General features: G+C 39.3%; 1 protein-coding gene across 1 annotated transcript in view; it reads left to right on the top strand.

The window, feature by feature from the left end:
- The window catches only part of LOC101863903 (cell division cycle protein 27 homolog), a 51,705-nt gene continuing 29,143 nt past the window's right edge, over window positions 1–22,562 (top strand). Inside the window, exons 1-8 of the mRNA XM_005099899.3 lie at window positions 1–141; window positions 2,428–2,503; window positions 3,014–3,161; window positions 16,659–16,784; window positions 17,312–17,409; window positions 18,502–18,644; window positions 19,118–19,317; window positions 21,520–21,640. Of these exons, the coding sequence (XP_005099956.1) occupies window positions 118–141; window positions 2,428–2,503; window positions 3,014–3,161; window positions 16,659–16,784; window positions 17,312–17,409; window positions 18,502–18,644; window positions 19,118–19,317; window positions 21,520–21,640 (936 nt within the window). The 5' untranslated portion in view covers window positions 1–117. The remainder of the gene's footprint in view (window positions 142–2,427; window positions 2,504–3,013; window positions 3,162–16,658; window positions 16,785–17,311; window positions 17,410–18,501; window positions 18,645–19,117; window positions 19,318–21,519; window positions 21,641–22,562) is intronic.

A 22,562-nucleotide genomic window follows, 5' to 3' on the forward strand; every position in this document is an offset into this window, starting at 1 on the left:
CGTGACAAGATTTCAACGTTTCAAAACGAGGTCAAACAACAATGGCTGAAAAGTTGAACAGAAAAATCTGAGAGAAGGAACATTTCAGCCGATGTTTTGTCATTAAGGAGCTTCAAAATGTTGTTACAGGAACCTGTACAGGTAATGTATTCTTTAGAGATTTGTCGTCTGTCCTTTTCTGATGCTGCAATGCAATGATTGCTCTCTAAATCTGTTGTATCTCGTCCAGAATCCAATTTGTGGCTCGTTTGGTTTTGCAGCGCCGAAGATCGAAACGACTGAAACTAAAAAGATTCGTATGAAGGATTCTTGGGATCTTGACATCTTGCACGCCTGTACCAAAAATTAAGCTTTGATGTTGGTGTGGATAAGTAAAAAATATACCAAAAATATATCAGGATTTATAAAGCTGCATTTGCTTATTTGATGTGAGTCGCATGGTATTTTGTAAGTTTGAAGATGGTAGATTAAAAGACTACAGACTATTAGATCTCTAGTCTAGTAGTGAGGCAGAGGCGAGGGAAGCACCGGCACAACAATGAATCTCTGCCCTCTACCTTGAATATGTTGGTACAGCACGGTTTTCTGGAGTTATGTCGGCCTTACTTGATCTAGTTCTAGTCTAGATTCTAGATCTTAGATCTACTAAAAAATTCTGGCATAATTTCCTAGGGAAGTGGCTATTCTCATCCGGGGTGAGAATAGTCTAAAAATACGATCGACCTCTCACCCCGGGTGAGACTTGCGACCATAGGCTATTCTCACCCGGTTTGAAACAAGACCTGTTTTTCCTAATTTCGGAATACTTTCTATCGATGTGGATGATCAAATTGATAAAAGCCAAGAAAAAAATTACGTTATAGCACAAAAGTAAGCTAATTTGATCGTCTTCAAAGATGCTCTATGGCTATTTCACTGTTCGAATCGAGCCGAACTACGCGGGTCGCCATTTTGTTTTGCCCGGAAGTTCTCGCAAGATCTACTCCTCCCCCCTCTCTCTCTCTCTCTTTGTCTCTTTCTGAATACTGTCTATCGGTGTGGGTGATCTAGACCTGCATGTTTGCCGACAATCGCGAGCCGGCCGATGCTATCACTAGGCCCACCTGTATCAGTCAACGAACGCAGTGCGAGGCCTGGCCGACTGTCAGCGCCCCCCTTTTCTCCCGTCGGCTTTGTCGGCACTTTCGTTTTCAGATCCTGTGGATTCATTCAAGTCCGACTCACTTGTTCTAATAGAATTTAGATTCTAGAGATCTAGATTTATAATGTAGATCATTATATAGAGATCTTCAATGGAGGATTCATATTCCAATTCTATCGTGTCAAACTCTATCATAGGTTGTGCTGTAATATTAATGTTGGTAAAAAGCATTTCATCAGGTGCGTGAATTATTTATTTATTTAGAATCTAGATCTAGACTCAGCTGAGTCCCTCTGTTTGGAATCAGGTGCAGATTTCTAGTTCAAGGCCTTTCCTATTCACTTGTTCTACAAGATCTAGATCTAGATTTATTTAGATTACTAGATCATTTTATTTGAGAATAGCCACTTCCTAATATATTAGATCTCTACTTTTACTTTTGCAAACGTTAGCTTTCCATTGCCTTTCGTTTAGATCTAGAGGTTAGATCAAGATGTATTGAGAGACAATTAGGCTCGTGTGATGCTATCATGACTATTGTTAGTTTTACTGCTTTGTGATAGACCTTCTCTTGTGTGTTGGATGTAATTTTCTTTTTTCAACATTTGTAGATGTGATAAAATGATGCCTTTGTGTGAGGTCAATTATAGTTTACAGTAGGTTACATTCTTTTCTTGCTTGTCAAAGTATTCACAGTTGTGAACCTTTCATCTTGGTTCCTCTTTTTATATATCACTTAATGAATGTGAAAGCTGCCCATATGTTTCATTCTCATACATACCCTTGTATATATTTGAGTCACTGGAACTAGTAGTTAAGTGGAATGTTCACGGGTGCTCTCGTGTGGTTTGTTTCTTTTTTCCTATCAAACATCTATCGTCTTTATCTCCCCTCCTTCTTATTCATAAAAAACACTTACTAAAACTAAAAAAGCTTGTTTTTTTTCCTTTCAATCATTCTTTATCCTTATCTTTTTCTTTTTTTTTAAAGTTTCTCTGCAGTAACATTAGCACCTCTCATCTTCGGCACTTAGATGACCTATTTGTGTTTCTAGTACCGTAAAACTATTTTACTAAAACTAAAATGCAGCAAGCAGGCTGGGGATCAAGAATCAAGAAGACCACTGCCTCATTCAATTGCTGATAGTACCTTTTGACCTTTGACTCTGAGATTGCTCAAACTGTTGAAGCTTTGGGTCCTCACAAACACACCCATGGCATGCTTGTTATAAGACTATTATTTCCTTGAAATATTACTAATTTATTTTTAACAAAATGTATCGTCAGGCTGCCGTTTGGGATGCTTTGAACAACTATTCTTATGGAAATGCTATATTTCTGGCAGAGAGACTTTATGCTGAAGGTAAGTCCTTTGAATGTTTCTTCTCGACGTAATTATGGTGATTTTTTACGAACCGAATTTTTACACAAAGATGCCTGGAAAAATTGAAATGAATGTTGAAAAAGATTGAATATGTTTTTTACATAATTCTTTTTGAACTGACTGTCCTGATTCTTATGTTATATATTACTTGTTTTAGTGTTGAGTGCTTTCTAACTGAAATAGTGAAGGCTCATGTGTCTTAACAATAACACCCTTTGTAGGCAATTTTGTTTATTTTAAATATCCCTGTCAGACTCGTCAGGCTCTTGGGAGCTGCTGGTAGACTTTCGACCCTGTCTCTAAAGACCACAAGACCACATCATGACTTCATTTTTTTGTGCATGACACATAATAATTGTGTTCTTTTTAGTGTTCTAGTCTTTTCTTTAGTGGACTGAGTGAAGAAAATAATATTTTGAGTTCTATGTAGTTTAATTGTTATAATCTTAGCTGTGAGAAATGTTTCATGTTGTTTTGTTTAACCCCCAGTATCGAACACAGAATGTCTGCACCTCTTGGCCACATGCTACTATCGAGCAGGCAAGTCCTATCAAGCCTACATGCTGTTGGAACGCAACAGTTGCCAGACTCCACAGTGCAAATATCTCATGGCTCGATGTTGTGCTGATATTAAAAAGTAAGAAGTCTGTTGTAAATTATCTTATGAACTATTAGATATTCAGAAACAAATTTGATACCTTTGTGTGTGTGTGCCTGGTGAAAGGTACCAAATGACGCATTTTGAAGAATCCCTTTTTTTTTTTCATTTTCATGAACAAAAATAATTTCTGAACAGTATCCTTTTTGAGTTTTTAAGATATCTTCAGTACTTTTTCAAATAAGATGATTTTGTAAGGCAGAGTACGGAAACAAAGTTTTAAGAAAAATGGCTTTAAAGTTTCCCCTTTGTTTCTGCCTCCAATAGATAGATCTATGCTTCCAAATGACCTGACTGCACATTCGCTACTCACAAACCAACTTTTAACTCTTTTTATCCTGACCGTCGTCTCCTCTTCCTCCCCGACACTGTGCCTGTCCTGGGGCTGCCACGCCATATGAGCTGGAATTTGGGGTGTATTTTTCAAAGTGCTGTATTTCTTACTTTTACACTTAGTAGACCTGCATGTTTGCCGACAATCGTCTGAAATCCGACAATCGCGACCCGACCCGCGAACCGGCCGATGCTATCACTAGGCCCGCCTGTATCAGTCAATGAAGTCAATGTGCATAGTGCGAGGCCTGGCCGACTGCTGGCGACCCCTTTTTCTCCCGTCGGCTTCGTCGGCACTTTCGTTTTTGTGCCGACCGCCGACGCGCGCTCGGAACCTAGGTAGAAATGCGAATACCAAAAAGGACGACAACCTAAATCATCTACTTTCAGTTTCGTGCTCGAGCGGCCATTTTGAATTTCGTTTGTTGACTAATTCAATTGTTCAGATCGTGTGGATTCATTCAAGTCCGACTCTCTTGTTCTAATAGTTCTTCTAGATCTAGAATCTAGATGTAGATTTATATAGATCATTATAGACCTCAATTGAGGATTTCATATATTCCAATTCTATAGTGTCAAACCAAGGAGTTTAGAACTAATGGAGCCTCCTCTCTCTCTTCATGGCGCCACGAGCAGTACGCCGTGGTGGGGATCAAATATGGCCGCCGAGTGTGGGCTAAATCTCGAACTGTGGCTTTTCTTTTTATAGAATCTTATCGGGCTGGGCCACGTTGTGGGGGTGGGCGGGGTGGGGGAATGCACGCAAGGAAGAGGGGATGGGGCAGGGATGAAAGAGGAGGGGCGGGCCTTGGGAAGGGACGAAGGAGAATGGGAAAAATTAAATAAGAGAGAGAGAGAAAGAAAAAGAGAGAGTGAGAGAGACAGACAGATAGACAGACAGACAGACTGAGAAGAGAGAGAGAGAGAGAGAGATTGTGATCAACTGACGGGCTGACGGATAATGACAGGGAGAAAAAAAAATTCTGTGTGTGATACGGACTGTTCAATTCTTTCAGAGTTTTATGTTATAATCTAGTTTAAATATCAAAAAGATGTGTAAAATAAGAAGTAAACTTGTCCAAGTAACATAAAATTATCAAACATATCAAATTATAAAGATAATCTTTCAAGATGTTAAAATATTTAAGTATTAGAAATGGATAAAAATATACTTTAAAACTGAATTTAAGATATTGTGATTGCATGATTCTAGGCGTGTGCCATAACCACAGAATTCTACACTTATAGAAGCGGAACTCCCTCTTCGCGATCGCCGATTCGCTGTGAGGAATTGAAACTAAAACATGGCGGCCAGTTGAGGGCACCTTTGCCTGCGCCGCACAGCGAGGCTTCGCGTTGCTATGCACGCTGATGCTAGTGGTAGGGCTTGGAAGACACCTTACATTAAGTTACATCAGTATTTTAAAACTTTCTTCGAAGAGGAAATATAGTCTAGTTCATTTTTACTGCCAACAATATGTCATAATTGGCAATGTTACAATGTTTTTGTATCTGTATTGTTGGTTTGTTGTTGTTTTTTTAATGATGGGATGGGATGGGATCTAGATCTAGATAGATCTAGATCTCTAGATCTACTACTAGATCTAGATCTACTAAAGATCTTCACAATCACAATACACTTGATAATAACACTAATTATGAACATTAACTCTGTTGGAAAAGTATCTAGATATAGTCTTGATTAGTACTAGATCTACGATTGGAGAATGTGTCGGTTGCACATAAAATACATAGGCCTATTGTACATGCTGCCAAAAACACAAAAATGCAGAAAAGGCCTCTAAATATTGTTTTACACATAAAAGCCAATAATGCAAAACAAAGTAAACAAGAGTGGAACTGGCATATGTTTCCTGAATATATGTTCAAAGTCATTTTCTGTGTGTTGGGAGTGTGATTTCTAATGCATGAATGAGAGGCTCATTCAGATGTGATAATGAAGAAACTTGTGTCTACAGTCACAACAGAAAGAGTTCCATGGCGAGTGATCACTGGTCAAGGATTTCAGAGCTGTGTGCATTTTGAGAAAAATGTATCCCCATACTCTGGATCACATGTCGAGGGGATGGGCTTGTCCCCCTGTAATCCCCGCACACAGTAAACAAACACATATTTTGGAACACGAACAAGAAAAAATAAGTGGTCTGTTGTTACGGATCAAATTGAAGTCCTGTTTCAATTCGATTAATTGATAAAAGTGCGTATCGCAATGCGTTGGACACCCCTGCCCTATAGGCCTATATGCTATTTAATAAATACATTCGTCAGACCTGGAATCTTTAATGCCCGCACACAGTAAACAAACACACATTTTTGAACACGTATAAGAAAAAATAAGTGTTGTCTTGTTACGGATCAAATCGAAGTCCTGTTACAATTCAATTAATTGATAAAAGCGCGTATCGCAAGGCATTGGCTAACCCAGCACTATTACGCTATTTTATAAATACATTCGTCAGATCTGGAATCTTTAATCTTTAATTTTTAATCCCCGCACACAGTAAACAAACACACATTCATGAACACGTATAAAAAATAAGTGGCCTCTTGTTACGGATCAAATTGAAGTCTTGTTACAATTCGATCAATTGATAAAAGTGCGTATCGCAATGCGTTGGCCACCCCTGCCCTATAGGCCTATATGCTATTTAATAAATACATTCGTCAGACCTGGAATCTTTAATGCCCGCACACAGTAAACAAACACACATTTTTAAACACGTATAAGAAAAAATAAGTGTTGTCTTGTTACGGATCAAATCGAAGTCCTGTTACAAATCAATTAATTGATAAAAGCAAGTATCGCAAGGCATCGGCTAACCCAGCACTATTACGCTATTTTATAAATACATTCGTCAGATCTGGAATCTTTAATCTTTAATTTTTAATCCCCGCACACAGTAAACAAACACACATTCATGAACACGTATAAAAAAATAAGTGGTCTCTTGTTACGGATCAAATTGAAGTCTTGTTACAATTCGATCAATTGATAAAAGTGCGTATCGCAATGCGTTGGCCACCCCTGCCCTATAGGCCTATATGCTATTTAATAAATACATTCGTCAGACCTGGAATCTTTAATGCCCGCACACAGTAAACAAACACACATTTTTGAACACGTATAAGAAAAAATAAGTGTTGTCTTGTTACGGATCAAATCGAAGTCCTGTTACAAATCAATTAATTGATAAAAGCAAGTATCGCAAGGCATCGGCTAACCCAGCACTATTACGCTATTTTATAAATACATTCGTCAGATCTGGAATCTTTAATCTTTAATTTTTAATCCCCGCACACAGTAAACAAACACACATTCATGAACACGTATAAAAAAATAAGTGGTCTCTTGTTACGGATCAAATTGAAGTCTTGTTACAATTCGATCAATTGATAATAGTGCGCATTGCAATGCATTCGCTAACTCAGCATTATACGCTATTTAATAATACATTCGTCAGATTTGGAATCTTAAATTATAATCATAATTATATGTGCCGCGCGTGGGAAGTGAAAGTGAAAGGAATTGAAAATGCTTTCAAAAACAAAAACATAATTAAAGTAGGACTACCTGTGCTTATAAAGGCTCAAAAAGGTGTATGGATGCGGAAATTAATGTTTCGGATGAAAATAATACGCTATCTTCACTACTGTAGCATGCGGTCAAAAATTTGATGCGCAACTTATTATCAAATATCTAGGCTACTGAACTATCAAACACCTAGATCTAGATTCTCCTACTTTTACACAATGACTTAGATCTATATCTAGATGGTCATATAATCAGGCCACCTGCGCGCTACTGACCTAGATTCCTTGTGGGCTGACACACCCGTGTAGTAAGCCCACAACCTTGTAGATCATTAGTAGTGATAAGCCTACGCAGGGTGCGGCGGTCAGTTTGAATTGTTGTTTTCTCATGCTTTGACACTGGATTATTTCTGCCTAATGCAGTTTGCTTTTCAAGTCATCTGGATTATGTGAATATTTTCTACATCATTGTGTGTGTTGAGGAACAGAAGTGGTGACTAATTAATTAATTAATTAAGATTGACCAACAGTCTTGAGATCGCAAATTTGAAGTGCTGTTTGGCTGCACTGTAGGCCTACTGTTCATTTTCAGATTCTTCATCGCCATCGTACTCAGTGAATGCCTGGATTCTTTTAGTTGAAGCCTAATGCAGTTTTTTTTTTCAAATCATCTGGATTGTGTGAATATCAAATATCTCTTCCATCAGTGTACGTGCTTAGATTAAACCTACAGTGAAGTTTTGACCGTGCAAGTTTAATTCATATCTGTCTAAATCCATTCTAAAATCCATGTCTACACAGTGGAAGCCCCCCCATCCTGATCCGCACACTCTTCACTGACTTAGAGCCTCTCTATGCAAACAACCACTAAAAACGAACTCTCCATCCTATCCCTAGATCTGCTTTTAGATTTAGATTAGATTGTAACACAAACAAAAGACTAAAAGGACCATGTAGATATAAATCTATCTAGACTCTGAGCGTCTAGGGGCCCACCCTTGTTAGGTAGGGAAAAGTATACGGATCATAATTATGGGGGAGCTCCTTTGTCTTTGTGTTTTTCCCGACCTGCTTTGTATATTAATATCTGCTGTTCTTTCACAGTGCTTACATGCTTCTCTTCTAGGCCTATTTCTTGCTTTCATCATGTGTGGTTATGACTCTGTTGGACTGTGACTGACACCTTCAAAATAAACTGAAGGAATAAGAACAACAATGGGAAGAAAATGCTCAGTTGGTGGATGCAAAACTGGCTATGACAGTCAGAAAGGTGCAGAAAAAGTGACCTTGTATGGATTTCCTTCGGATGAAACAGAATGTCGGGCATGGACTGCTAGCTTACCAAACATTTTATCCTATGAAAAGGTGTCAAAACATACCAGTGTGTGCCCTCCATTTCCGTAAAACTCTAACTCAACTCAAGTCAACTTTCTGTCTTTCCATCGCTTTTGTCTGTCTACAATAATTTTTTACATGTCTGTTAGTTTGAACACAAACACAGGGAAGCTAAACCATTGAGAGAGAGAGAGAGAGAGAGAGAGAGAGAGAGAAAGAGAGAGAGGGGAGAGAGAGAGAGAGAGAGGGGGGAGAGATTGAGAGGGAGAGAGAGATTGAGAGGGAGAGAGAGAGAGAAAGAGAGAGAGAGAGAGAGGAGGAGAAAGAGACCGCCTAGCCGTGGCCGTTGTAATCATTATTATCATTACGAAGGTCACTGCTTGCTGTGGGCCGAAGCCTGAGCGGCCGGTGTGTCAGCCCACAAGCAAGGTGTGTAGTTCTTGGGCTGCGCTGCCTGATTTATGATCGCCTAGATCTATATCAATTCGTCTTAACCAATGAGTATTTTTTTCAAACATTTGTACACATCTATAGGTTCTATATTATTCTAGAAATTTCTTTAAAGAAAATTCTTTAATAAATACTAGCCCAATATATTTTTAAAAAATCCCAGTCAATGGTTTCTACAGATTTTTAAAAAGTTTATAGCTGGAGCTAAATCTCTTTTAAAAGCAAGTCCGTCCTTTTTTCTACTTCTGCTGGCGACATAAAGTTAATTATTGAACGCATGTTTTGAGAACATTAATAAGATCTAGTGAAAAAATATGTTCAGTGTAAAACAAATTTATTGTAATAAGTTTTACTACTAAAAAACTACGTAGGCCATATGCGTATGCAAAATGTGTGTGGGAAGCTAGAAGTGCTATGAATTTTTTTTAGTTCTGTAGATCTTATATATATCTATATAAACTCTGTATGTCTGCTTTTTCTGTTGTTGCACTCCAAAACACAACAATTTAAAACCTTAATTCCAATCTCTAGTTGCACAGTGAATTCTGTAACTCAAAATTACAAACTGGACAGTAAATGTTCCACTTTTCACTCGTTTGTAAAAGCCACTCTTGCTTTAAAAGCTATAGGGTTACTTCCGAAAACGATAAATAGTGCCCTCACGACGCCATTGTTTTCGGTCTTCAATTCCTCACAGGTCACGTGGTACAGTTCCCGTTCTATAAGTGTAGAATTCTGTGGCCATAACTAACTTTATGTGTAAGGAATAGCGAACACAACAGAAGGTCGATGGCAGCTTTATCTGATTGCTAACAGTATTTCTTGATCTATAAATAATAATATTATTGATTACAATAATTTTGTTTCCTGGTTTTCACAAAGTGGAGCGCACAATGATTTCAAATATTTTTAAAAAAAGAGATAACAGTACCTTTGGAGGTGTGATCGCATGCATGAGCGTGGATGACCTTTGAAGGTTTTCTTTTTTGTTTTGTTCAGTAAAGTATGATAGGGAGAGCAGCGTTTTTAGTCCCTTATTACACTCCGCGGGGGGGGGGGGGATAATTTATCTTAGTGATGACTCTTGTGTATTAAAATTTGTTGTTGTTTTGTTTGGTTTATTTTTTAACAGCAGAATCTTAACTGAACCGAAATTATTGATTGTGGGATCTTAGGTGAAGACTACAACAATAGAATTAAACCGAGTATAGTTATATCTAACAAGACTCAAACCCTTATCCACCCCACCCTACCTTCTCCCCTCATCTGATATGGTTTGGTGTTTCTTTAACAGAAAATATTCACCATTATTGTTGTTGAGTATTGATTTCCTATTCTAATGGAGTCTCTAGATATCTACATTTAGACAACAGTAGCATCTAATTTGCACACACAATGGAAAGCAATGTAAATGTATAATATGTATATACATACACACACATAATAATTATATATATACACATAATAATTTTATATAATTTGCACACACAATGGAAAGCAATGTAAATGTATAATATGTATATACATACACACACATAATAATTATATATATACACATAATAAATATATATATATATATAAAATATATATATATATAAGAATAAAAATACTTTTTAAAAAATTGAGTATCTCGGTCTTTCTGCTGGGGTATTGTATCCCTTTCAGCCTGGGTTGGCCTTGGCAGGTAGCGCCGGAGCCAGCCTCTTTTGAATGTTAATGATCTAAATTGTGTTGCTGGGGGCATAAAAACACTTTCTTTTCAAATTTTTTTAAAGGAAAAAAACTTAACTGTGAAAACTTCGGTCCACTGCAGCATCATATCGGTTCTTACACTTAAATACAACACAGATGCAAGGCATTTTTACTAATTGACTTGCCTAATCTCAAGGACCTCGGAATAAAACCTTCTTTCTTATCTAGATTTCAGTGCGCGAGTCGAGCATTCGCTCAGTGCAGGTAGCCCACGGTTCCGTCGCGAGAGAGGGCTCCTATCAGGCGTGCGGTGCCGCCCACAGAGCATCCTCCATTACTTTTAATCTCCTTGTGTCAAACCCTATCATAGGTTGTGCTGTAATATTAATATTGGTAAAAATAAGCATTTCATCAGGTGCGTGAATTATTTATTTATTTAGATCTAAATCTAGATCTAGATTTAGAATCTAGACTCAGCTGAGTCCCTCTGTTCGGAATCGGATGCGGATTTCTGGTTCAAGGCCTATTCCTATTCACTTGTTCTACAAGATCTAGATCTAGATTTATTTAGATTACTAGGTCTAGATCTATATGCAGGATTCATATTCCAATTCTATTGTGTTATTGTATCAAATCCTATAGCAATGTAGATGTAAGCCATATAGATCTAGATCTATATGCTCCTTGTTTGTTTTGGAGTGTGGTTTTTTAATTTTAATTTTTTTTTTCATTTCGGACTTGTTTTGGCCTTTTTACATGAGGCCCGTTTCTTTTTGGGGATAGGGTTAGGGTTAGGTCTCTTATTTATTGTTTGTTGGGGTGGTCGCTCGTTACTCAGATGTCCTTCCTTGCCTTATGACACCCACAAAGGCTTTTTTTTGGGGGGGGGGGGGGGGCGCAAAATTTTCAGACAATCTGGTTGGGGCTCACATGCAGGTCTAACTTGGGATTTTAATTAAATTTGGCAGTGATGTTGGAAATTGAATGTAGTTTTTGAAAATGTATGTTTGGGTGTTTTGTGACAGTATTACATAAGAATGGGAGGTAATGAACAGCTACAGTCGAACCTGTGTAAGACGGCCACCCATTGTCAAGGAGAAAAATGGCCGTATAAGACAGGTGGCCGTCTTAGGCAGGACTGATCAAGAAGAAGAAAACAAACCATTCCTTTTTGAGAAAACAAACCCTCCCTTTCTGAGGTCCCAACCGAAGGTAGTTACATTGTTGTTGTTGTTTTCGCTGGGTTTTCTTTTCTTTTGTTGCTGCTTTTGTGTACGGGTGACAATAAAATGAAATTTGTCAAACAAGGAGGACCAAGTGCTATAGTAAAACAAACACACATACTACCACTCGGAGAACAAGCAATGCTTCTGTCTCAAGTTCATGCTGACGTCCATTGTTACTTTGTTACAGACTGGGTAAACAGTGACCACTCATCTCACTTGTGATAATTTGTGTATGGATTCTGGGCGGGGCTTATGGGTTATGAGGGATCACACGCTTCCCTCCCCAGCAGCTGAAAATTAATTTTGTTACCTATTGGTCAGCAGTGGGAGGGGCCTATGCAACATGATCAGTTGTAGGGACTACCTAACAACGACAGGTTTTTAAATTATGACGGCTCGTCCACAACGCCAGGGGCCAATGCTTGATTTATGACAAAGCGTAATGTAGTCACTAAGATGGCCGTCTAAGACAGGTGTTATTGCTTTGTGTGATAGGGGTTGTGTGTTGAAATATGGTGGCCGCGGCTGCGTTGGACAGGTGCCCGTTTTACACAGTTAAATTATATAGAAAAACCGCAGGGGGGGAAATGGAAAGTGTCCGTTTGTACAGGTGGCCGTCTTATAGAGGTGGCCGTCAGGGCAGTTTCGACTGTACATTGAAAAAAATTACAACATGCCAAGAATAAAATTGTATCATCCACAAAAAGTAATAATGAAGTTGATATTTTGTTAGAAAATGTTATATTTAGTAACACCACAAAATAAACAAAACAACTGTTATGCATAACATGGGTGAAAGATTAGTATATAAGGCAGTGAAGTAGTTTTCTACTTACCAGTGTCATGCTCATATCCGTCATGAAGTAGCCCATATAATCCTTTGTCATTCCATCTGGTAGAACCTCCTGATCTCTCTTTCATAGTCTCTGTGTGTGTGGTAGATTCTGTCGCAAGGTTCTACGCACAGAGCCACTTTACAAGAGCTGCACTGGAAGCAAGTCTCTTTCCTTCGGATGTACCCCTTTCGCTGTCCAGAGTACAGGGTGGCAGGGATGCTTAGTAGAGGGTTAGTAGAGTGGCTGAGCCTTTCTAAGATCAAAGGAGCTGGGGTCCTTGGTGCTGTAGTTGGACGGTCATCTGCAGGTGGAGGTTGGGCGTCAGGAACTGCCCCTTCTGCCGCTGCATCGCCAGCCGCATCAGGTGTATTCACCTCTGGCTCCAGGAGCTGTTTTATTAGAGACAACGTGAAGTCGATTTGGTTCATTGGACTTGTAGCCCTTTTTTTGTACAGGAAAAAGGCCTGTATTTTAGCTAGGTGTAGGAAATGTGTGGCTTTCCTTTTCCACCACTTCTTAGTTTTCCTTCTGAATGAGTAATAACTCATTATTTGGTCGAACTTATCGACTACGTTCATATGCTTATTGTACTCTTTTACTGCTTCTGGCTTGTGTATGGGGTCATTTGTGTGTCTCACTGTTTTGCCAGTGTTAACAAGTTTTCCTGTAAATTTATTTAATTAGAAACGATCTTAAGATCTTTTCTGTCGTTGTAAATGGACAGCCACATTACCATTACGTTGGCAAACGACATGGTCACCTTTTCTCACTTTGAAGGTTGTCGCCGTAATATCTGGAGGGTTGTCTTTTCAGTTTTTCACAATGGTCCTACTGGCTTTTGTTCTATTTTCTTTGTGAAATTGACATGGTCGATAGACGTGAAGAAGGAATCGGTTAAAAACAGTATGGCCTTTGTTGAAATATGGTTCCAAGAGTTCTTTCACTACATTTGGCCCATGTCCTCCCTCTGGTCTTCCAGCTTCTGCGCCGAGTAGAATTTTAAATTCACGATGTATACAGAACTGCTTTCAGACACGCAGCATAGTTTCATGCTATACCGAACTGGTTTTTTCGGAATAAACTGCCGAAATGAAACTATGCCACGCCATGGCACGGTACTTTCATCGACAGCAACATTTTCCATTGGGTTGTGCGCGTCAGCAAAAGCCTTGTAGAGATGATCGTACGGAGGTTGGATTCTAAAAAGTTTGTCGAATCCCTCAGTTCCTCTTGGGGCATGATCATTATTATTTTCCTCATGAAAGAAACCTAAAATGGCAAAGAATCGGTCTCTGGGCATAATCTGGGGAAATGAAACAAACAGAACTCAAATTAGAAGACTATGTCCGTACCACCTCTATAAATTTACAAATTACATATTAGGCTACCAGTGTAACATACTAACCGTAACAGGGTGCAAAGTAGGGTCTGTGGGAAATAAATTATAAAACAGCTGATAGATCTAGCTTCTTGCATCATTATAATGCTACTCGTTTGGTTGACATTGCCCGTGAAAATCAGTTGGCATTTTGATTTAAAAAATTCTCATAACTAGGTGTGACTCTAAATTTAGATTTACTTTCAACTACAAAAATTCTAATTGGTACAGTACTTGTACATCTTTAGGTCTAGACTATCATTTTCGGGATAACGTTGAAAGTAGATCTAATGCACTCAATAGTAAGTATATGCAGGCTTACATTTTGGATCATATTATAATAAACACGTAAACAAAATGGGGAAGAAGAAGTCTGCTGACCTTTGGAAAGACTGGTGTGTGCAGGATGCTATTCAAGCTCCAGTATGGCTTGTCAATAAATCCTGTTGCCGTTAGTAAGGCCACAAACTGTTTCATTTCGGGTATGTCAACGTTTGTTTCTGCAACAAATAGTCTCCACATGTGGTCGTCAATGAAGAGACGGAAATAATCCACTGAGCTCTCAGGATCAGACTCTGTCTTCTTTATTCCCGGTTCACCAGTAAAGTTAGGAATTTCACCAATTGCACCATTTATATTTTGAGGAGTATTCCTCCCCCCTTTTGTGTTTGTCACATCTTGAACCTGGTTGCCATGCCCCCTTCTCACACCACGACGTCCCCTTGGATTTACAGGCCTAGATCTACCCCTACCTCCACCCATCGGTACTGCACGAATTCCAGTAGTAGTCCGTTCACCATGATCTGATTCACTACTGGATGAGTCTAATTCGTGTTCGTCATCATTCACAACGGGATTTACGGCACTTGATTCAGAGTCACATCTCAACCGAATTGGAGTAAAGCAGTCTGCTGCCTGCCCACTATGTGACTACCCCTCAGAAACAGTGGAACATCATCTGTTCTTCTGTAGAAAACTAACTGATTTAAGGGGATGTTTTCTTCCCAAGCTACCCCACACATCTAATTGCCTCTACTCCTCAAGAAAACAATTAAAACAAACATGCAACTATTGTCGAATGGCATCATGCAGAAGAGTTAACGCTCAGATGCTACTGGATCGCTAACAACAACACCAACAACATTCAGAGTCACTTTCATCAGAATAGTCTACTTCACTCTCACAATCCTGCGCCATTTTTTGCAGTACTTCCTAAGCTGTGAATTTGCATTTTGGAGACATCTTTCAAGCTTCAACACCCATCAAAAGCAATGAAGCCGCCATTCGTGGCAAAATTGAAATGTTTAGACAAAGCTAGCATCGCCGTATTTATGTACAGTTGAACCTGTGTAAGACGGCCACCCATTGTCAAGGAAAAAAGTGGCCGTGGCCGTCTTAGGCAGGTCTGCTGAAGATGAAGAAAACAAACCATTCCCATCTAAGGTCCCAACCGAAGGTAGCCGCATTGTTATTGTTGTTGTTGTCCCTGGGATTTTTTTTCTTTTGTTGCTGCTTTTGTGCAAGGGTGACAATAAAACTAAATGTGTCAGACAAGGAAGACCGAGTGCTATGTTAAAACAAACACATGGGTCGCCACCACTCAGAGAACAAGCGACGCTTCTGTCACATGTTCGTGTTGACGTCCATTGTTACTTTGTTACAGACTGGGTAAACAGTGACCACTGATCTCACCCACGATTTGTGTATGAGTTCTGGGCGGGGCTTATGGGTTATGAGGGAAGACACACTTTCCTCACCTGCAGCTGAAAATTTGTTACCTGTTGGTCAACACAAAGAATGCAAGTAATGGAGACAAACACTAAACACTCACACGTGTAGAGGAAGGCAAAGAGCTACACACAGACGAAAAAAATACAAAGAGAGTAGAGGAGACGAGAAAGGGAGGCTGGCTGCAATTTCACCTTTGTCCCTCATCCGATAATCCTGATTATGTATCACGCCTGAGGTGAAGGCAGTGGTACGTACAGGTAGTGTGTGGACCTAGTGTGCTGTATCGTGACTGGCCGTCTAAATTAAGTTTTCCTTTCCCGTTCAACCAGAAAACAAAACAAACAAAAACTACCATGGCCTGTAAAAATGACAAGGACCACGACTTAGGAACAAATGGAAATGACTCAGGACATTTTCTGCATAATAAAAGTCTCTTGGTTATGACAATGTTTACTTCGCACTCCTGCATGCTTCGGCATTAAGCACGCTTATGCTTTCTCTCGATAATGGTGCTTAAAGCTGGCATGGACTAAAAAAACAACAAGCGTTATTGTTTCTCTTTTATCTTGTTTGCTAGGCCTGTTGTTCAGTGTGAAAATGGATTAGTTGGTGGTTGGCTGGTGGTCTGGTGCGGTTTGCTCCTTTCCTATCAAGAAATCTATCTTCCTTATCTCTCCTTCTTTTGTTTGTATGTTACACCCCCAATTAATACCTCTAATCTTCAGCCCTTATAATGACCTGATTATGATGCAAGTGCTGTTAAACTCTTCTTACTAAAACTGAACCAAAACTTAAAATGGATTGGATTTCCCTTATATTTTATGTACAAAAACAATATGGTTGAGTGAAATCTTCATGGTTTATTTTTTTTGGGGGGGAGGGGGGGGGGGGTTGTTTTTTAAATTAAACTGTAGATGTGATAATTTTTTGTCTTTATTTTCAGGTTTGCTGAAGCAGAAAAACTGCTTGCTGGGACTATTTTGACTAAGATGAAGTCTCATGAGGACATTGAAGCAGAATTTGGCAGCATGGCATGCTATGTTTTTGCATTGCTGGGATTTATTTATAGGTGAGATAATTTTTCCGTTGAGTTGAATAATTTTCACAGTGTAAATTTTAAGGGAGACATGTCAATGGAGTCCTTTTTTCTTTCTGGTCAGCATTCAAATGAAACTAGTGACTAGAAACTTGCATAAAAGTGTAACTCATCCCATTGAGAAGCTTATTGTGAGGGGGATATGGAGTTGGGTGTGGATTACAGTGAGTAAAGTCCTAAAAATTATTGGATTTCTTATTTTCATATATGCTATTGAGTTTGGTTTCCAGTGTTGGAGCTGAAATGTTGGCTTGAAAGTGGGTTTTTCTCTGTTGATCTCCACATTGTTTTTGCTCCATATGAGTTAGTACTATTGGGCTTTTCTAAGTCGTAGACCGTCACAATTTGGAGGCCAGATGAAGTGAGGAATTTATGATGATGTTTGAGAGATTTCAAGCAGTGTTGCCTCATGTGAGTCGATTTTTTAATCATGTCATTTTTTAAACTGACTAAACGTCAATTGTCACTTGTATATTGTTTATTTGCTTTGTCTTCTACAGCAAGACTGAAAGAGCCTCAAAAGCAGCACAGTGCTACCGTAGGTCCCTGAAGCTTAATCCTTTGCTGTGGAAGTCATATGAAATGCTGTGCTCAATGGGTAAATGTTCGTTTGGTATTTTTGTACTGGAATTTTTTTTTAAATTTTCGCCTTGAGCTTTAGAAAGAGAATGTGAGGGGAAGGGTTTTGCATAATGTGTTTATGATTTTGGGAAGGAAGACGCATGTGTTTACACAGAAAATTGGGATCTTTGTCTGCCAATATCACAAAATGTTTTTATCAAAGGTGAGAGTGACTCATTTGATATACAGTCGAACCTGCCTTAACGGAAACCTGTCTTAATGAAATCTCCCCGTTCCCCCCTTGTTATGTTCTTCTTTAATTACCTGTATAAAACGGAAACCTGTCCAACGCGGAAATGGGAAAAAAAATCCGCTCCCTGCCGAGGGTTTCACCTGTCTAAGACGGAAATAATATTCTTTGCCCGCTCAGCCCATATTTGAAACAAAATTCGCAAGTTTGGTTCCGCCAGCTCTAAACTTAATGCCACGGCCAATCCGCTAGGCGAGGAAGGGGCGTAGGGGTGCAATTTGGGGGTAGATGTTACCCTATCATGTGAGCCCTGGGTGATGCAGATGGTCAGGGTAGTGTGGGTGTAAAATCTCACGATTGCCTGTGAGGGTGCTTGAGTAGCGAGCCACTACGGAAACCTTCCTGGGTAGCCAGAAGCCAGAGGTGTGAAATTAGTTTGACTGATGCCCTACCACCCTAAGAAAAGAGTTCCTCGAATCGTTGTTACTTGATGGCAGTGAAAGGTGGCATTGGTTGATTGTGCTTGTAACACCGATGGGTGAGGCTAAGGGTGGAAGCAAAGGAGATATTCAAACGTTTCTATTTTTAATACGTCAAACAGTGGTCCTATGAAAGCTGAGCACTGGTAGTAATTGGATAAGTAAGAGTGACGCATGTCATTATCTGACTGGATAGCAGTTGAGTGGTGTGAAGTTTTGACCACTGCTTGCTGATCGGACAAGCGATCCTTGATCCCACCGGCAGGGCCTTTGAGCCCCCCTACCTCCCTCTATATTCCCCTGTCTAAGACGGAAAATGTCTAAGACGCAATTTTTTTCTGGCTCCCTTGCGATTCCATCTTATGCAGGTTCGACTACTATTTGTTTAATAATTTTTCAGGTGAAAATGTGAAACCAGAGACAGTATTTCAAATTCCTGAACAGACGGCAGCTGGAACGGTGGCTCCCCCGTGTGATCCAGCGACTCTCAGTGAACAAACGAGTGAGGCAGTCTCTGCAAACATTGTGGCTGCCAGTGAAAATGTGAGTTCTAAAACTTTGTAACCGTGTTCTTATCGGTACCCTCTCTTGCTTCTTTGGTCGCTTTTGGGTGCTAATGCGTGGTAGGTTGAGCCACAGTTGAAAAAAAGAAAAAATTCAGTTTGGTACTTTTATAAGAGTGTTGTGTGGAGATGAAAATGTACAGCGCATTGTAAATTTCAATGCAGATTGTAGCAAAGGGCTTCGGTATAATTTTTTTTTTTTTTGTAGGCATGACTTTAGTATCAGCATACATTCCTTTTGACATCAATGAATTTTTGTGTTTGTTTTGTTTTTTCTGTTAAAAATTTACATAATTGAAAATTACACTGGTTGAGATTTCTCCTTGTATTTCAATATATATTTATTGATGCCTAGGGTTTTAATGCGTCATGCATTTAGCAATGAACAGTTCTGAAAGTGGAAAGGTGTTGAATTAAAAGTTTTTAACTTTTTTTACTTTGTGGTTTTAACAGCTGCAACTGTTATCTCCTCGGAACATTTGTCCGAACGAGACGCCCGACAACAACAGTCAGAACGAGCCGTTGCTGCAGGAAGTGAGGCGCGCCCCAAGGCCGAACAAACAGAAACCGTCTCTGACCCCTGACCCTTCACAGATGAGGAAGGCCACTGTTCCCATGAAACTATTCCCCAATCCCGTGCTAGCCTCTCCAAGGTAACGAGTCTATGGTCTGGATACTTTTCAGGGAACTATGTGACAGTGATTGTGTCATGAAAATGATGTGATGAAAGCAGTAAATGCACGAAAATGTCAAAGAGAAGGGGAACCATTTGATTGTTTCTGAAGATTTTCTGTTATGAGGAGGTCTTTTTGCGAGGGAACAACTGGACATTTCGAGTTTTGGTTCCCCAATCTGAATCAGAAAAAGTAGATTAGTTTGTCTTCTAGAATTCTCTGGCTATGATTCAGACTAAAGTAGTTGTCAAAATATGCAGTTTATGGATTATAAATGCTATGGATCAGTGAAAACTATTGGATTTTGTTGTAACCTCAATTGAAATGTTGCCATATTATTACTTGCATGCTTTTTTTTTTAACCTATACCTTCCAAAAGCTAGAAGGAAAAAATGTAATACTTTAAATCACTGGGTTTCATATCCTCCTTAGCATGTCAGTGTCTGGAAGATATAATTTTTTTCAAATAGACTTTGGAATTATTTGTGGCTAAGAGTCAGGCACATATAAGACAGGCAGTTCAACTCTTGAACAACAGTTGCCAAAGTGTCAAGAATCCAAGTTCAGAAACATTTTAAATAAGGTTACAACATTACTTGAATATAACACATGTCAACATAGTTCACATTCACTAATGAACTCACCCACATACATCTGGATTATTTTTTATTTGGTGGTTATTTATGTGTACACAAATAAATGCAGTCATGTCTTCACCTTTTCGTGTCACTGGCTATGAATGATTGTCCGTTGCAAAATTTTTCAGTTTTGCCATCACTTAGTCTTTGACAAGATAACATGTTTTCATTTCTATAATGCTTTCTAAGATAAATTTACTTTTTAAAAAGTTTTTTACGGTCAAGGTTGATGTCAATTTTACTGCATGTTATGATTAATGAATCAATGCAGCGAAAATTTGGTCCCCGTTTGTTGGTGAATTTTTGGACTGGGTCGGAACAGTAGTGACTAACTTTCTCAAGCTCGTTCTGCGCTATTTCTGGACCAATGTGATTGAAAGTTGGCAACCAATAAGAAAATAGGACAAACTAATGATATATGGAAGTCGAAGTTCGTACTCATAAATTAACCTATACTTTTGGTTTCGGAAACTCTTTCGTATCGGGTACACCAAAAATTTAAGGAATTTGATATTTGACGCTAAGATGGTAAGAGATCCATCTTTCGTCTATAGTGTGCTAAAATTTGAACCTTGTGTGTCAAATAGTTGTGCAGAATTTATCATAGATGTACCACTACCGCCCTGTCCAAAGTGGCTTGGCACGGTGACCGGCCATTTACCCCTCACTCCCTATGCAAATGTATGTGACCTACAAATCCCCGCATGACTTCCGAGGCCGTTCATTGGTCACTTGAAATAGGGCAATGGCGGGCACGCGCATCTGGTTGTTTTTCTCTCTGTTCCCCTGTTACATCACAATGGGGGGTATTCCGAGGCGAGCTTTGGGGTGTTCGCGTCTCAACGGGAAAAAAGAGGTTGTAATTGAATGTCAGACTAGATAGAATTAAATTATATTTTATGGTTGGCATGGTTTAAAGTCATCAAAGAAAGCTTTGCCATTATTAAGTCACGCTGCCAACATATTCTTGAAGATCCCATGTTGTGATACAATGCTACAAATAAAATGCTCTCATCCTGACACCCCCTTTTCGCAAAATCGAAATATGTACACCAAAATTTTAATCGTCACAAAATAACTAGAAAATGCTTAGTAAATCTGACTGCAGAAATGATTTCTCCGCCCAAAAACACTTTGGGTAGCCATTTTCTCTCTGACACTCCAATTAATTACTGAGATATCGTCGATTATCTTACTGCATTTGCTACTGCTTGGTCCACTTTTGGGAGTATTTTCCTATATGTGGGTCATCCATATTTTGCTGACCTTTACAACCCCATAACTTTTTTTTATTTATGAACTGATTCTTAAAATTAAAAAAGCATAAATCTTAGAATTGAAAACTTTTTTAGGTACCAGATAAAGAAAGGGTAAAGCTAAAAACTAAATTTTCATTGGCATTGCTAGATTGTGTTTCTTGACTGGGACAGGGAAAGTAGTTCAAGTAAAGACTTCAGTAGCGTCAACCTAAAGCAGTTGCTCAGTTTAGCAGTAGTCTGTAGTTACTGTTGACAATGTGTTTCACTCACTTTTTCTATTTCAGCTTTGGTCTATTGCCAGTGGAGCAAGCCAGTTTTCATGTTGGTAGTTCCACGCCTTCTTTTATCTCGCCTGTGCCCTCAGAATCTCAAAACTTGGAGGTACAAGCTCCTATCAAGTCCAGGGTAAGAACTGGCAACCTATGGGAGTTGCTTTGTATACAGTCTCTTGGGGGAGCAGAGAAGCCAACCAGTACGATTTTACGTATTTTAGTACGATTTTTTGCCGAAAATACGCGAATACGACTTTTTATGAAAAAATGTACACCCTGGAATGCGGAAAATACGAGATTCAGCTTGGGTGAGTAAACCTATCTCAAGTCCCATCTTTTGTCAAAATAGTATCAGTATCGCAGAACTGGAATATTTGAAAACCAAGTCCGATGTGGTTAGTAAGTTTATTTTTGCCGGTCACGATCGTGATATTATATTCGTTCAGCTTCTCCTGGTCCGGAGAGTACGTTTCACTTTCACGCGAATAGGCAGCTTCAGCTATGGCGGCAGGCAGAAGCGTATGTGACACCGAGGCTCGATCGGGAAAATCAAGATCTACTTTCGCTTTCGTTACCACCGAGTAGTTTGCCAGCAGTTGTCTAATAACGCAACTTTTGTGACATGCAGGTTGTGCAGTATAAACGCAAGGTCGCCGTGCAAATAAAATTTAATCATTGCTCGGACTCGCCTCTGTGCTGTCACTTGTGGAAAAAAAAGGAAAAAAAATACAAGCGTCGTCCGATTTTTAGATTGTCTGGCTCGCCATCGTGACCGGTCACTGAACTTGCGCGCATTCATGTCATAAATAAATGCGGCATAGTGTAAGCAAAGACCGTCTTTGGTGGGAGTAACGGCCTTGCGAAGTATAGGACTACGGAATAGGGGAGGAGATTATTGATTTTTTAGGGGTTTAAGATATTATGGGGGAGGGTGTGAAGGCAACACCAGAGGACAAAAACTTGGAAGCACATTTCAAAATTTTGATTAGAGCTTTCTGCAAAGCGCGCGTTGGTGCAGGCCGTGTGCGGAATCGGGACCCGACCCTTCAAACTTT

The sequence above is a fragment of the Aplysia californica genome, unplaced genomic scaffold, assembly GCF_000002075.1.
Source record: "Aplysia californica isolate F4 #8 unplaced genomic scaffold, AplCal3.0 scaffold00229, whole genome shotgun sequence".
Classification (NCBI taxonomy): Eukaryota; Metazoa; Mollusca; class Gastropoda; order Aplysiida; family Aplysiidae; genus Aplysia; species Aplysia californica.